Source organism: Lutjanus erythropterus, chromosome 19 (genome assembly GCF_056507025.1).
Source record: "Lutjanus erythropterus isolate fLutEry1 chromosome 19, fLutEry1.hap2, whole genome shotgun sequence".
Classification (NCBI taxonomy): Eukaryota; Metazoa; Chordata; class Actinopteri; order Lutjaniformes; family Lutjanidae; genus Lutjanus; species Lutjanus erythropterus.
This window is the reverse complement of record NC_139335.1, coordinates 5,933,267-5,950,014: the sequence shown is the minus strand read 5'-3', so window position 1 is coordinate 5,950,014 and position 16,748 is coordinate 5,933,267. Positions and strand designations below refer to the sequence as shown.

The 16,748-nt window shown below is 41.3% G+C and overlaps 1 protein-coding gene across 1 annotated transcript in view; it reads left to right on the top strand.

Moving 5' to 3' along the window:
• The window catches only part of cacng2a (calcium channel, voltage-dependent, gamma subunit 2a), an 84,187-nt gene extending 70,512 nt beyond the window's left edge, over nucleotides 1-13,675 (top strand). The window contains exons 3-4 of the mRNA XM_084744753.1: nucleotides 8,779-8,919; nucleotides 11,370-13,675. Of these exons, the coding sequence (XP_084600879.1) occupies nucleotides 8,779-8,919; nucleotides 11,370-11,905 (677 nt within the window). The 3' untranslated portion in view covers nucleotides 11,906-13,675. The remainder of the gene's footprint in view (nucleotides 1-8,778; nucleotides 8,920-11,369) is intronic.
• The last annotated feature ends 3,073 nt before the right edge of the window (nucleotides 13,676-16,748 follow it).

The window sequence follows — 16,748 nt, the reverse complement described above, 5'->3', positions numbered from 1 at the left end:
CTGTCTATCTGTCAGCCTGTCAGTCTCTGTGCCTGCCTCTCCCCGGGGTGCTGCTGTGCTTAAACATCCCTCCAGGCAGGATCCAAAACTCTGACAGGGGCTCAGCCGATCCTTAAACGATGGAATGTGAAGATGTGAAAACTCCAGAATGTGGTGAGGAAGGATTGACTTTAAATAGGTGGCCTCTCTCACAGAGGCAGCCTCACTGCCTCGGGGCATAGTTATTGTCCCGTCTTCCTCCAACAACTCCCGTCGTCGTTGCTCACTGCAGGCAACAAGCCGCTCGGAGACACAGCGATCTGAGCCTCATGTGAACACTGACACACTCAGTATTGCGCAGGAGAGCAGAGTGCATCCTGACATGGAAAATCTGCAGGGACTTCTGCCTTTTCTTCCGAGGTAGAGCGTAGTCAGCCAAACCCAGGGGCAGCAAGCTGCAGCCCGATTCCAGGGAAGGCACGATGCATGCTGGGAGGTCACTGTGAAGGTCACTGCACTTTAGAGTGTGCTGCTAAACATGTTAGCTAACACAGAGAAATGCATAGGACTGGAGAAGCACTGCAGGCCAGCCGATCCTCGAGGTCATGGAAATGAGTTGGGTCTTCTTGCCCTGGAGAGCTGCAACATCACGAGTCCTTTCACTGCTCTCAAGACTTCTGAGAAGCTCTGCAGACCTGAGGCACCAGCTGCCATACACACTTCTTATAGCTTTGGATGTAATGTGGTTTGAAGAAGGATACAAATAATCAGGGCTTTTCTTGGCAGATATACTGTTATGATACTTGATAATACTGTGCTGCAGGTGCTTGTAGTCAACATTTATCACTTTTTCTTTTGCAGAAAATCGTACATTTATTATGTTCTATTGTTTCTCAGTCATTTAGTCAGCCAAGTCATTTCATGTTACCGTTTAGGGCAGGATGATCCAGCACTTCTGTTTAGTGGAGGGAGAAACTTTTTTTTGTCATTGTTTACATCGACATTTACGATATTACCACAGTAACTTGCGACTTGCCTCAAACTTGAAGGTTAAGACCTGTGACTTGCACATGTGTGACTTCCTCCCACCTCTGGTTATTTCTGCTGCTAACTGTACGGAGAGCTGAGCCGACTGTTTGACCCTCCAGGCTCTTTCCAGTTGATTTTGAAGGTGAAACTATGGAAGCAAAAGAAGATGATTTTAATCTTATAAGTCTGATTGACTCCGTTCAGGCTTTAAGGCTTATCCTTGGCGTCCCCAGATGTTCAGGTCTGAATGTCATAGCTTTAATTTTAGTGCGCAGGCCTTTTCACACCTATAAGTCAAAACCAAGGTTCATGTTTTTGTTACTTTGTAGACATATTTATATGTCTACATATACATGCAGCAATTGAAAAAAGTGTAGTTGTTGAATCTTGGATACTTGAATTCTATATCTTAATTTACCAACCTTAAAAAAATGTAGGACAATTCAGACCACATGAATGAATATAATGAAAATATTGCAACTGTATAAAACTCATGCACCCTTAAATTTCCAGCATGGCAATAAAACATTTTGCACAAAGCAGGCTAGTGCAAGAGGGGGTGTATAAAGGTTTTGCAACAACTTGAAGAACAAACTGTTATCAGGTTTTTAAGGAAAACAGCTGAAATATAGTTTGGATTATTTGATGTAGAGTTGTATTTAGTAGTCAATAGTCAGTGTATTGCCTACAGTGGATTGCGGGCTGCAGACCCTGAGTTTGGAGAGAAAGAGGGGCAGCGGCACAGAAGTTAAGAAATGAACTGCAGTGGACGGGATCAGCAACAAAAGGTATTTTAGCCACTAAAAAAATGCTCACCTATATTTAATTTGCTGTATTTAGAATATTTTTCCTGCTTTACCTTGCCATCAGACAGCCTTTTCTGACGTGAAAGTAAGCGTAATATCACTCTCTCCAAGCCAAACCAAACTCCATAGGCAAAATCAGTCATTTTACCTTGACTTGCTCGTGTGCCGCTGCCTCGATCTGTTAGCTTGTTTGCGTCATTACATGACAGTGATGTTTTAAAAGGATAGTTCAGATTCATCAAAGTCACACAGTAACATAAATTAACTAACAGACTGAGGCAGTGGTAAACCAGCAACTCCTGTGTTCTGCATGGTAAAATGATCAATTCCGCCTATGGACTTTGGTTGGTTTGAAGGGACTGCAACTGACTGATTTTTTTAGGTGGACATTTTGTTGTAGGAGTATGTCGACTGGTATCTACTGTAGATGACTACAGATAAGTACCTCATACAACCTCACTTGAAATAATCCAAACTATGACTTTAATATTTGCTGAACCCTTATGATCTGCATGGCGTTAAAAGTTCTCTCTGCACCGGAGCCTTTCTGAGGTTTCTTAAAGTTTGGTGTCACCTTGAGATCGCTCACTATTAAACAGCCCCACTGTCAACAGTCAATAAATTTGGCTGGCCCTCTATCCCTCTTTTGTCTCCGCAAATGAAGCTGATGGATGAAAAAGAGCCCCGGTGCCCTCTCCCAGGTAATGTGCTGTGAACGGCTGTGTCAATATCTTCAGGGTTAACAGGATGGAGGGATGAAGGCACGAGACGGAGGGGGAATTTAGGAAGAGCGATGCATTTAGAGCGGGACACAGGAGCAGGGTCAACTCTCAGGACAACTTAATATTTAATCAACCCACCTCACTGGTAACCCTAAACCCCCACAATCCCCTCTGGTCACTCAAGGAGACAAGTGGGAGAGAGGGGGGTAGAAATGGAGAAAGACGGGGGGTTGGAGGGCGAGACGACACTTTATCTTTCAAATGATCCTGTGCTTTGACTGAGTGGGAATTAAGTGAGAGAAAGAACAGATGAGACGGGGGACATTTGCAGGGAGACAAAGACGGCGAGATGACTGTGCGCAGTAGACGGAGACAGACAGACGAAAGAAAAATGGAAGATGGCGAATAACGGCATTAAAGTCTTGTTCATCATACAGATTGGAGCTCAGTCGCCGGGTTCTTTCAGGGGAAGGTTAAAGGAAGTGATAAGCACATCGTGATGGTGAATGATGACATGATGAGGACAGGTGGGACAAGGAGCAGAGACATTACAGTGTCGGGGTCAGAAACACATTCATAAAGGTTCTAAAATGTTTTAAAGCTCCGGGTTAACAGCTTCAGTCATTTACATCCTGAAACAGAAAGTTTCACTTTTCTTGTAAAACATTTTAGATTTGAAGATTCTGTAGATTAATTCAGTTCTATCGAGGACCAAAACTGACAAAGCATAAAATAAATGAAATACAAATAAATCAAATATAAATATATATATAAATACAGAATTATTTAAAGTATTTTAGTATAAACTCCATGTCAATTAAAGTTCTGAAATCTGACACTATTTGAATGAAGCTGAAATACGACACTTGAAATTAAATGTTTTTATCAAAAATAAAGTTTATTTCGTTATCAACTTGATGTCATGATAATCTTTGGTTCAGTGTATATTTAACTTTTAAATCAGTGTGATCAACTTCATGCCCTTTACAAAGAAAATTTTGAATTTTTGGATTGGATTTAAATGACAGAATGGATTGTGGATGGATTATTTATTTTTTACTGACCCTTACCAGTGCTTTCAGATAAAAATGTGATATTTCAGTCAATTAAAGTGCCCGCCAAACACACATTAAAGAGTTAAATATCTTGTGTGCAGTCCTCTGCGGATTGTGAACATGCTTGGTAAATTTTCGGTACACATGGCGTAAAACTGAAAGGTTTTAGCCTCGTGAAGGCACAATTCAAAAGGTCAGCGGGTCACTAAAATCATTAGTATTCTGCCTCTGGGGGCCACATATGAGGTTTCACCACAATCTGGCCTGTAGCTGTTGAAGACCAAATGTTGCACAAACGTCACTGTCCATGAGAGCATTTCCCATAATCCCCTAACATACAGACTGTAATCCAGACATGAAGGTTTCACACTGAGGCTGAATATACAGTAACCTGTGAACATACTGTACCTCCTCCTGTGCTCTGTCAGTGGGAGGAGGATCTCTGCAGCCTTCATCTACGTCTGATTTCCTTCACTGCTGCCGTGAAGCCATAAATGTCTCTGAAACAGCATTTATATCAGATTTGACGCTAGGAGTGCTGAAAAATCCTGACTGTGATGACAACAAAATGTTTTGTGCAGCTAAAAAATATCTAATATCCCTTTTATCTTACTCGTACTGAAATCGCCAACTATTTTGATAATCGATTAATCGGTTTGAGTATTTTTTTATTTTAAGAGCTTCTTAAATGTGAAAAATTTGTGGTGTCTTTACTTCTCTCTGAGAATAAACTGAACATCTTTGGGTTGTATGTAAAACAAGACATTTCAGGACGTCATCTTGGGCTTGAAGAAAAACTGGTTGACATTTTTTACCATTTTCTGACATTTTAAAACAAATTAATTTATTAATCGAGAAAGTAATCAACCGATTAATCAACTATGAAAATAATTGTATTCATATTTTTGTTAAGTTGAATTTTTCAAGCTGAAGTCAAATTTCCAATCTTGACAATACAGTTGTTCAAGCTAATTTAAAGCACTTTGAGCTGCATGCACTTTCTGTCAGAAAGGTGTCTTTCCTTTTTAATTGAGGCTCCCAAATATCACATATGGATGTTTTCTTTTTTGAGAATCATCTCTGCAAATGAATAAAAATTGCAATTAAGCAAACCAAAGAGTGGCGTTTTAATTATTTTTGAAACTTCATTTGAGATCTAGAAAGTAAATTTTGCATGAAATACTATGCATTTTAATTTAATGTAATTTTACATAACATCAACATTTATTATAAGCCCGTGACTCCATCCAGTTTAATTTTTGGCCCTTCAAAAGAACGAACTTGCGCTCCTCTGACTTAGATCACCCTGGGACACAAAAATTTTTACTCAACAACACATGACCCAAAAATCACAGAGGAAACATTTCAGCCGTATGTTGATCCAGTAAACATTAAATATCATAAATTCAGATGTGTATGATGCTAACTGACTTTTCTTAAAATGCCAACACTGACAAACCGATGTCTCTGCTTCTTATTTTTATCAGCTTCACTGTAAATCCCAGCGTCTTCTTTTCATTTTCATATTTCATATCTCAAAATGCCTGCAGCAGGATGCATTTAAAGGAGGTATTAAAGACTATAGCATGAGGCTGGTGTTTTTCAAACCTTGACTCAGCCTCCAAGTTCTTTAGCAGGTTGTTGATGAAATGAAAGATAAATGTGCTGCGCTTGTGTACAGCTTTTCTACCTTAATGGACAGTTTGCCTCTCATTCATCTCACACACACACACACACACACACACACACACACACACGCACTCACACACACCAATGGTGACAGAGCTGCTATCGGAAACAATTTTGGGTTTACTCAAGGACACTTGGACATGTGGACGGAAAGAGCCGGGGATCAAACCACTAACCCTGTGATTAGTGGACGACCCGCTCTACCTCCCCATGAAATTGCACAATTTAATTAATTCTGAACTGCTCTTTGGTCATAACCGGAAAAAAAGTAATAGTCATTATGAAACTTTTCTAATTTTCAATCAACTTTGTACATTGCTAGATGTTGTGTTTATATATAGAGGCCAACTTGCACTAGTTTGTGGAAAACTCTGGCAGAAGCGGCTGAATGAGACGCTGACAGAAAGCCTTTTTAACACGTGGTTAACATTGAGGGAAAGGTCACAGTTTGGTTGGGTTTAGACACCTTGGCAAGGTTTGGGAAAACGTAATCAATAAGTACTTTTTCTCAGTGATGTAACTGAAGCAAGCTGTGTAACATTATGTACGTGAAAACTTTTAATAACATTTTGGTCTTGAATGGGACATGAAGCTCGGTTCTGTGTTGGTTCAACCCATCCACCCATCCCACCTCCTCCAGACAGTTAATACTAAGTTGAAAGCCTGGTGCATCTCATACAGCCACTGATGGTTTCCCTCCATGTCTGTATGACTCACACAGGGGCGCGATAAAATGTTTGTATTTGAGGACTTTTGAATTAGAGCGGGCTCTAAAGGGACAGGATGGACTCTGTAAGTTTTCATACAAAAGTGGAGTTTTTTTTAAATGTGGCTAACCCCGCTAAAAATGTATGACTGACCCTTTTCCCATTGCCAGTAGACGAGTTTGCCTTCCTTTTTTCTCTGATGTGAGCTGGAAAGATGAGACTCAACTCATGTCTGTAGAGGAGAGCAGAGAGAAATGTGTTTTTAAGAGTCTGTGTGTTCAGCTCTCGGTACTTTTGTAGCTTCTAACTGAATCTCTGCGGTCTGAAGTTTTGTTTCTCTCCATGCTCATCTCAACTAAAGATGATGAACACACACCTTAAAGTCTGTTCAGTCTTTTGACCTGGGAGTAAATGCTGATTGTACCCACTGAAGACAAAAGCCAGATGCTACTGTGTTTTTTTTTGTCCAGTGTAAAAGAGGCTTTAATGAACTTTACACAGCCTGTTTCATTAGATTTGGATGTGGAACTCTGGAGACCAAACAACTTTTGGAGAACGATTTTGTAAATAATCTCTATGTGTGGTTGCATGCAAAACTACAGCACATATGTACAACGCCTCATCAGGCCCTGGTGTTGCTGTATTTCGTGTTGAGAGCCTGGTGGAGGCTGAGTGATGAGCGTCCAGCCAGCCAGCCATGGCTACAGCTTGGCGCTCTCCTCCACTGCAGCTGTTGACTGCTGCCTATCAGCCTGTGGGCTGAGGGTGGCTTTCCCATCGAGCCAGCCGGGCGCCACAACACCTCAGGGTGTTGGTGGGGGTGGAGGATAAATGAATCCCTGGTAGAGAGAAGGATGTGTGGCGGTGGGGGGGTCGGAGCGATGAATGGCAGCAGGTATGCGGACAGATGGGCCGGCGGGGGCCCCAGCGGGTCCCCGCGGAGGTGCAGGCAGCCGAGTTCAGCACAGAGCCACCCAGCCCGGCGTCAGCACTTTGGGGAGAAGATGGGAAAGTGCTGAGGTGGCAGCCATGTGGGGAGATGAGGTGAAGTGGTGAAAATTTAACCAGCCTGATGAAAGTTTAAGCGTGCATGTTAAACAGGAGAGAGGGGGAAGGATGGAAGGAGGTGACTGATGAAAAAAATAGGACAGGTTTGGGAGATTTCCTCATTGTTCCCCCTGCAACAGCTGTCTGCTCCTCAAACTCCAGCATGACTGTAATTTACCCGACACCTGAGGGCGCAGCGCAGTTTTTTTTTTCACTCTGACTCGACCTCAAAAATAAAATCATATTTCTCTCAAAGTTTTTGCCTATTGATAATTAGCTGCAAGGACGCCTCTTTTTTTAAACAATCAATATCTTTTTAGGATTTTAAGAGCAAATAAAAAACTGATTGAAACCAGAGGGGCAAATGAGCAAATGGAAGGACACAATTAACAAAATCTATAAAATGGAAAGAATAACTAAAATATTGATGTGAGATGGAAGAGGTTACAGGAAATACATGTTGTAAATGAATATTAAATCATTCCTTGAGCCAAACCCATTCTGCTTTCCTCAGTTTATCAGTGGAATAATGCTTCACTGGGTGGAAATTTCTATCGAAATGTGGAAATATCTTTGAGTTGTGGACAAACGAGACATTTGAGGACGTCATCTTGGACTTTGGGAAGCAGAACCCCTTTTTGATTGAATGCTGCTGTTGATAATGCATTAAACATCAGCGGTTAAAAAGTATCTAATACTCTGAGTAGTTTTTTTTAGAAGAATACTTTGTACTTTTGCTTAAGTATTTTTCCAGCACCAGTACTTTTACTTGTAACTGAGTAAAATAACAATGCTTGTACTTGAGTACAGATTTTCAGCACTCTTTCCACCACTGAATAATCGAGAAAATAATCAATTGATTAATTGATGATGAAGCCCTAAACTACTACATAAGGCTAAACAATTTCACTATATTTTATAGTGAGGTTACAGAAAGTTATCATGTTGCATTACTTTAATATTGTTATACTTGGAGTATTATATTTCTAGTAAGAGGTAATTAGTAATTGTATCAGAATACATTTTTAAAGTAACCCTGCAAACTGATAAATAGAGTATTTAAAAAAAAAAAAAAAAAACTTCAGTGAGACTCTAATTTTACCTGACACCTGAGGGCATAACGCGGCTCTTTTTTGACCCTGACTCGACCTCAGAAGTAACATCACATTTCTCTTCCAGTGTTTTGCTTCTTGATAATTAGCTGCAAGGACGCCGTTCGGTCTGCATCCCTCTGCACTGCGGCCTGGCTCATATACATGCCAGAGCCCCATAGCACTTTTGTTGTCTGCCGTTCACATGATGCTACATAAAGCAGCCAGCGAGCTCTGTGGTCTGTGGAGGAGAGAGCTGAGAGGGAGGAGGGAGGGAGAGTCAAGCGGTGTGATTACATAAGGTTGGGTAACAGGCTCACTGTGGGGATACACACTCACTAGACAGTGTTGATGGAGTCTTTCACAGGCCTGATGGGGTGTTGATTAGGATGTGCTCACACACAAGGAGCAGATGCTGAAATGGATTCTAATGTGCTTTTTCTCTCTTTGTTTCTCGCTCCCTCTGCTTCATCTTCATCACTTCTTTCATCCCCGTGCTCGCTGCTGCCATTTCCCCTCTTTCTCTGCTGCCCCTTTGGCTGTTCTCATCTCTGTGTGAACACCAAATCACATCCCATTCTCCCCTTCGCCTCCTCCTCCTTTCCCTCTCTTTTTCTTTTTCCGCCGCTGTCCTCTGTCGCTGATTTTTGCAGGTGCGGTGCGAGCCTCCAGCATCTTCCCCATCCTCAGCGTCATCCTGCTCTTCATGGGAGGCCTGTGTATAGCTGCCAGTGAGTTCTACAAGTCACGCCACAACATCATCCTCAGCGCAGGGATCTTCTTTGTGTCTGCAGGTGAGTTTTTATTGAACAGCGACTTAACTGCAGTCGCTAACCTCCATGACTGCTCCCTGCAGCGGCTTCACAATAAAAGCATATCAGTGTTTCATGAATAGCTGCTTACAAAATCTGATATTTTAATCAATTCCTTGTTTTTGGGGGAGTTTTACAACAGAGACAAGGTCATGGAGGCCTTTGTGTGTCTTTCCACTGACATGTAGACTGGGTTGCACCAACAAAAACTAATTTTTAAACCCAGTTTAATCATGGTTTAACTTTAAATTATGTTGCCCCAAACTTTAAAACTAGTTAAAAATTAAAAGAATTTTAATTTTAAATTTATTTACTTACCCATTTTAAGCATCTCCATACTGATTAAACTCTATTTTCTCTTTAGCCACCCCAAAAAATCATCATCAGTTCAAGTAAATGTTATATTTAGAATATTTTCAGTGCGCTTTATTTGTCAGAGAATATGCAGTATGTTGCTGTATAAATAAAGCTTTAATGAAGGGAGGACAAATACTTTTGCTATTGTTTCATATAAGAAATTTTTGAATGTTTTTTAATAATGATTTATCAATTAGTTGAACGTTAATGTTACCAGAGACTAAGCTTATAATTTGGAAAATTTAAGCACATAATTATTGACTGCATGTTCTGTGAAAATGATCCTCAACAGGCTGATGTCGTGCTAAATGTGTTTAAAGTTCTGAAAATGTGATCACAGATTGGACAAAAGGATGTTAGTGAAGGCCACGTACTGCTCTGTCTCTGGCTGTTTGTCTCTTGTACCGCAGCCACAAGTCTCTTCTTCTGTTCTTCCGTCTTTTGTCCTCTTTTCTTTTCTCTTGATCCTGTTGCTGGGCTAAAAGCCACCCATTGGGACTCATCTCTAAAAATATGGTGTCCCTGACACACTTTCCCTACGATCCATCTTCCCAGATATACCACGTCAAACATTTCTGCCTGTGTGACCAAACTAACAAGTCAAAGTATAAATATATATGTGGATATATGATGTGTTCTAACACAGAACACAGAACACAGCTCCAATGTGGATTATCTTCTACTCTGTCCCAAATGATCTACGTCAAGACCTTGTTTCTCTCTGCGAGGGCAAAGATTGCACTCTTAGAAATAAAGGTGCTAACCAGAACCATAAAGGGTTCTCTGGCTTATCCCCATAGGAGAACTCGTTCTGGCTCCTGGTAGAACTTTTTATAACAGTTGCATTTGGAACCCTTTTAGAGAGTCCTGCCTAGAACCAAACATAAATGGTTATACCTAGAACCATCTGTGAAAGGTTCCACCTAGAATCCCCTATGAGAGGTTTTACAGAAGTACCCCTCTATGGTGTAATGGTTCCACCCAGAACCCTCTCTGGGGGTTCTATGCAGAACCTTTCCACCTTCCAAGGGTGTTTACAAGGTTCGAGGGACTCTATGAAGAACCCTTTTATAGTCCAAACTTTTTATCTAGACCACATAGTCAGGGGGTTCTAATGAAAACGTTTTTATATTCCAAGGATTTAATTGAGAACCCACCCAGGAGGTTCTACTGAGACCCTCTTATATTCCAAGATGTATCTAGAACCCATTTATGGGGTTCTACCGGAAGGTTTTTTATTCCACGGACCACATTTTTATATTCCAAGGAATTCATCTAGAACCTACCTGAAGGGTTCTCCCAAGAACCCTTTTTCTCCCAATTGTTTTATCTAGAACCCACCCAGAAGGTTCTACCAAGACCCTTTTATATTCTAAGGGTTTTATCTAGAACCAACTCAGGGGGTTCCACCAACAGCCCTTTATTATTCCAAGGTTTTTATCTAGAACCCACCCAAGCGAATCTTCTGAGGACCCTTTTATATTCCAAGATTTGCGTTGAGAACCTACTCAGGGAGTTCTACCAAGAACCCTTTTATATTCTAAGGTTTTTATGTAGAACTAACAAGCTTCCAAGCTTTTTATCGAGAACCAACCCAGGGGGTTCTACCAAGAAGTAAAAGAAAATAGAAATCATGGTGCAAAGAACCCTTTCAACAAAACAATCTTTTAAGAACTGATTCTTCCAAAAAAGGTTCTTTGAATGAAAAATGTTCTTAATGGAACCCTTAGTCTTACAAAGAAGCTGTGTCTTCAATAAAAAGGGTTCCTCAGAAGTAAATGGTTCTGTGCAGACCTTCAGGAAGAACCCTTATGGAACCCTTATTTGTAGGAGTGTGGGAGTGTAAGCTCAGTCATGTTGGTCAGGATCAGTACAGCGTGTACAGAGCATGAATCAGCGCTCTGAACATATATGATACTGTATATTAAGTTAAGCGTGCACTAAGAATAACTTGATGAGCTCATCCTGACTGATATTTTGTTTTCTTCTTTTCTTTGTTCCCTATGAACCCATTACCCATAATCCACCCCTCTCCTGCCTGCACGGTGCCTGTCCTGCACCTCCCGACCCTTCAGGCCTGAGCAACATCATCGGGATCATCGTGTACATATCAGCCAACGCGGGGGACCCTTCAAAAAGCGACTCGAAGAAGAACAGCTACTCTTACGGCTGGTCCTTCTACTTCGGCGCCCTCTCCTTCATCATGGCTGAGATGGTGGGCGTCTTGGCCGTGCACATGTTCATCGACCGCCATCGACAGCTCCGAATAGGGGCGCGCGCAGCCGACTACCTCCAGGGCTCGGCCATAACGCGAATCCCCAGCTACCGCTACCGCTACAGACGCCGCTCGCGCTCCTCCTCCCGCTCCACAGACCCATCGCACTCCCGCGACACCTCGCCCGTGGGCCTCAAGGGCTTCAGCGCGCTGCCATCCACGGAGATCTCCATGTACACGCTGCCCCGGGACACCCTCAAGTCCTCCGGCACGCCCACCGCCACCTACAACTCGGAGAGGGACCACAACTTCCTGCAAGTCCACAACTGCATCCAGAAGGACCTGAAAGACTCGAGCCACACCAACACAGCGAACCGCCGCACCACGCCGGTATGAGGGAGTCGACACAGGCCAGGCCGGCCCAGCGAGGACCAGGAGACACGGGAACCCCTGTGGGTGCAGAACGCCCCGGGAGAAGATGGATTTCCATGTTTATAGACATTTGTTCTTTTTGTTCAGCTGCATGACTTTTCCATTACCATTGTTGAGAGAGTTTCAACAAGTCTGCTGTGTTCCTGGATTGAATGGCAGAGCAGTGAGAATGGGTCAGAGTGTCCCGAGAGAGTGAGATCTGTCATTTTATGCGCAGGGGGTTTGTTTATGAGGTTTGGGGCACTGACAGGGTGGTGTGGGAGGGGGCGGGCATTTATGAGATAAAGAATTTCATGATTTCATAGCCCTTTGGTTTGACAGTTTTGCCCCACAAGTTTGGTTGGAGCAACAGGTCGAGCTCCCCCTCAGCCAGCCCACCGCTCAGATACACACCTCTTTTATTTATTGACTCATTTGTTAATTTTTTGCATTAAAACTGTGAATTGTTACAGCTTGGGATTCAGTAAGAATTAGCCCAATCTGTAATCTCTAACAAAGGTACTATATATATGTATTACTTTTATAAATAAATTATTACGTTAATAATCAAGAGTTACAGACTTTACCGAAGCAAAAAAGAAAAAAAACAAGTTAACTAAACCAAGTGCTGTTGGTAAGATGAGAAAAGACTCTTTTAGTATCTGTTCATTTGAAGGTTGAGAACCAGAGGAGGTGCTTCAGGTAGCAGCGGTACACGGCGACTGAAGCCACCAGAGGCAGACGCAGACAGTCAACAGTAGAATAATATCTATTCTTTTAATAGAACCTTCTCGTCTTTTTCTCAGTCCCTGTTCGCTTTCTTTTTTTTGGGGGGGTCGTAACGGGAGAGTCGAACCCCTTAACAGAAAGAGCCGACAACAACAACAACAACAACAACAACAACAACAACAACAGGGGGGGTCAAAGTTCACAAAGCAGAGACTCCAAACACGACTTCTGCAAAATAAAAAAGGAAGGAGCAGAGGGGAAGGAAAAGAAGAGGACGCCAAACACAAAAATAAAAACAAGTTAAATATGAAATAGTACAAGAGAAGCTAAGTGACTCACAATTTCAGAAATTAAATGCATGCTATAAAATTACAGCAAATCTGCTCTTGAGAAACTTAAGTTTTAAAGGTTAATAATTATAAGGGGAAAAAAAGCAAAAAGATGCTAAAGTTTAAAGTATTAATGTTTTCATGTGTATTTTTCTTATGTTTTCTTTTTTTATTTATTTAGTTCATTTTATCTTATTGCTTTTGTGAGACAAACCAAACAATCTACATTGAACAAAACTGCTTTTTTAAATGGTTTGGTTGATTTCTTTATAATATATATAAATATATGTATGTATGTATTTTATTTTTAAAACTCACACAGCCTTAGTCATTTCTTTGTTTCTTTTGATTTTTAATGTGTTGTTCAAATTGAAAATCTTTAAAGGTGCCAAAACCGAATGATCCTATACTTGGATGCATCAAGTCCTGATGAATAAAATACGAACCCTAGGGGGAACAAATCACCATGTTTCACTGCGTGTCTCTAACACAACTTATAACACCTTGCTCTTTGTTAGTTTTCAGCACCATCACTTGTCTGTCTGTCTGTTTGTCAAGTCATCTGCGAAGCTGTTAACTTTTCACAGACAGCAAAATTGAGCTTGAAAGTGTGCCATTTTCTTCGTGGTAAGCTGAGGATTGATAACTTTTTGGGCCTCTTTTCCTTTAAAATAAAGCAGCACAGGTTGCGACCACAGTGTGGACATTCAGAGGAAGTCCCTCCCCTTCCGCTGTCCTCCATGGGACCTTCTTTTGGTATTTCATAGCGAGAGACAAGTGGCTCGTAGTTTGAATTGTGCCATGAAATACACATTTGATGTGTGTCAGTTAAAAGAAAAGTTTGCAAGTCAAGAAAGTTTGCTCGAGGTTTTTTCGTAGTTTAGTTTAATTTTCTGGGAAGCCGCACAGTGAACTACGTCTCTTGTCTTGCACAATATACATCTCACCTGAAAAGTTTTGTCAAGCGACTCCTGGTTATTATCAGCTGGGAAATGACAGAGCAGGCAAGACTCCTGTGTCTATATCCCTTTGGCATAAATAAAGATGCACGGTGAGTCTCCACTTCCTCCCACTGTACAAAAATGAAGTCTTAGTATTCTGGATACAAGCGCTGCCATCTTGTTTGGAGCCAGAGTCTGCGCCTACGGCGTAGCCACGGGTGTGCTTGTGCCACCCAGAGAGGCAGCTGGCACACCCAAAATCCAAAAAAACAAAACACTATTAAAATCGTGATGATGTGATATTTATTGAGGTCTGTACCAAACAAACATGTTTTTATTTTTCATCTGGAGAACAAGATTTTTAGGCCAGGATTTTTAGCGAAATGCCTGGAGCTAATGCTAGAGCTAAATAGTATCTTGTTTGAAAAGGAGTCTGATGAAATAATTGAATCAAATAATTCAATTTCAAAATGTGCACATCAGTCGTACCTGTGTCAGACAGCACCACACCGAGCCGACTCAATCGTAAACAGAGCGAGATTTATGATCTGTGCTGCAGAATGCCACAAGGGGGTGATCCAGATGTTTTAGCTTCACTTCTGGGGAGCTGTCATGTTGTCCAACTTTATATTTTACAGTGGTACATCAAATTCAGAATGAGTGCATATGTACAAAAAACAATAAAGATAATCATTTTTCTCTTTTGTATTAAATGCAAGTCTTAAAATATTTCTGGCAAATCATTGCTTTCTATTTTTATTTTTGTTTTACACAACGTCCCAACTTTTTTTTTGTATTTGGGGTTGTATATCAACATCCCAACATGCCAAGTTGACTAAAAAGGCTAAATCTTCACTGTAGATCCACCAGTGATCCATCTGAACTGGGCGTGTGTGTTGTGACAGTGTGCAAACAGCATGTCAGGACTTAAATTACACCAGATGGGCAGTATGGAGGCATTTTATGTTTTTTCCAGTTGTTTTTTTACCCTTGAAAACTGGTCACCATTCATTTCCATTGTTTGGGAGATTGTACGACACCGTTTTCCTGTGAAACTCCAGCAGAGTTTTGTGGACTAACAACATAAACCTGACCTTCAATTGGCATGAAGGTGAGTAGATAATGACTGAATTTTCATTTGTGGTTGAACTATCCCTTTAAGGTTTGGGATAAAGGAAAGCATCATGGTAAGTAAGGATCCTCAAAAGAATAGCAGTACAAGTGTGTGTGTGTGTGTGTGTGTGTGTGTGTGTGAGTGTGCACTATTGTACTTCTATCTCAGAGAGAACCGATTTGACAAAGACACGGGATGAAGACATGCCTTTAGAAACAGCTTCAGGCTTGAAAATGGCCAATTTTTCAGACACAGAATATCGACACGAAACGTTGGCATCAGCCTTCATACATCAGCCTTTATACAGCCATAAAAATAAAAGCTGAGTTGTCAGACATAAAACCCTGTGTGCTCTGCTAAAACCACGGCCTCTGCCTGCTGTTGTAAAATGTTGATAACACGCTGTAATCGACCGCTGGGAGTCGCAATCCAAAAATATCAGCGCCGCCTGAAAAATCCCAATGTCGGCATGAGTGTGTGAGCCTGTAAGTGGACTGATAGAGTTAGAAAATCTCTACCTCAACTTCATGCCAGTTATACAAGTATAGGCCAAGTTTAAAGGGATAGGTCGGATTTTTTTAAAGTGGGATTGTATGAGGTACTTATCCACAGTCAGTGTAACACAAAAACATTCATTTTACCTCATAGAACACAGGAGTTGCAAGTCTACTGTTGCCTTGATCAGTTAGTTTGTGTTATTGTGTGACTTTTGTGTTTTAAAGTGTTAGTTCGGATTCACAGAAGTCACACAATAACACACACAAACAAACGAACCAATCGAGGCAGCTGTTCACCTGCAACTAAAGGTAAAATTATGGATTTATAATGGCGGCTTCTCGTCAGAAAACGCTGTCTGGAGGAGCCCTGATAGCTAAGTTGTAGAGTGTGTGCCCCATGAACAGAGATCCTCCTGTCAGTCTACAAGCCGTCCTATCACATCACAGCTTTTCTACAGGCAGGAAGCCTTTTGCACACTGCTAATGCACACTGGACAGCTTGCATTGTGGGCACTTGAAGCGCCTTGTGTTTTTACAGGAGCGCCATGAATGTGTCGAGCTGAAAAAACTTAAACTCAGTGTGAAGAAGCGTCTGACATCATTTGCATTTTCTTCACATTGTCCAATTATATTATCAGTTAAGAGACGAGCCTTCTGTGGAGGTGAGGACAAAGTTTACAGACGCTTGGACAAATCAGTGGTGGTTGTTGCTGGACACCTTTAAATGTGTGATTTTACCAAACACAGTTACCAGGATATGAACAGAAAACAGCAGCCTGGAGGAAGGCAGGTGAGTTGTTTTCATTGATTTTTCAGCTGATTTGGTGGTTGCCTAGCAACAATAAAGAAACACTTTAAAAAGCAACAGCTGTCCGACCTGTAAGGCTGTGAATAATTTCTAAATATTGCCTACACTTAAACTGATATTGAGTTGTTTTTGGTCGGGTGAAGTGGCTAAGAAACATTTTGCCGCTGACCCTGTACACAGCTTCATCTTCATACAACCCCACCTCAGAAAAAAACTCAGAACTATCCCTTTAATGTATGTGCAAATAGTCCATGTATATATAATATATAATTTATTATATAAATAAAATATCTAGTTGTTGTAGCCATCTTACTACCATCATGAGTTTCCCCAGCACAGACACACAGATTCAGCTCTCAGATAGTATACAGTGCTTTTATTATGACTCACACTCAGAACACAGTAACATA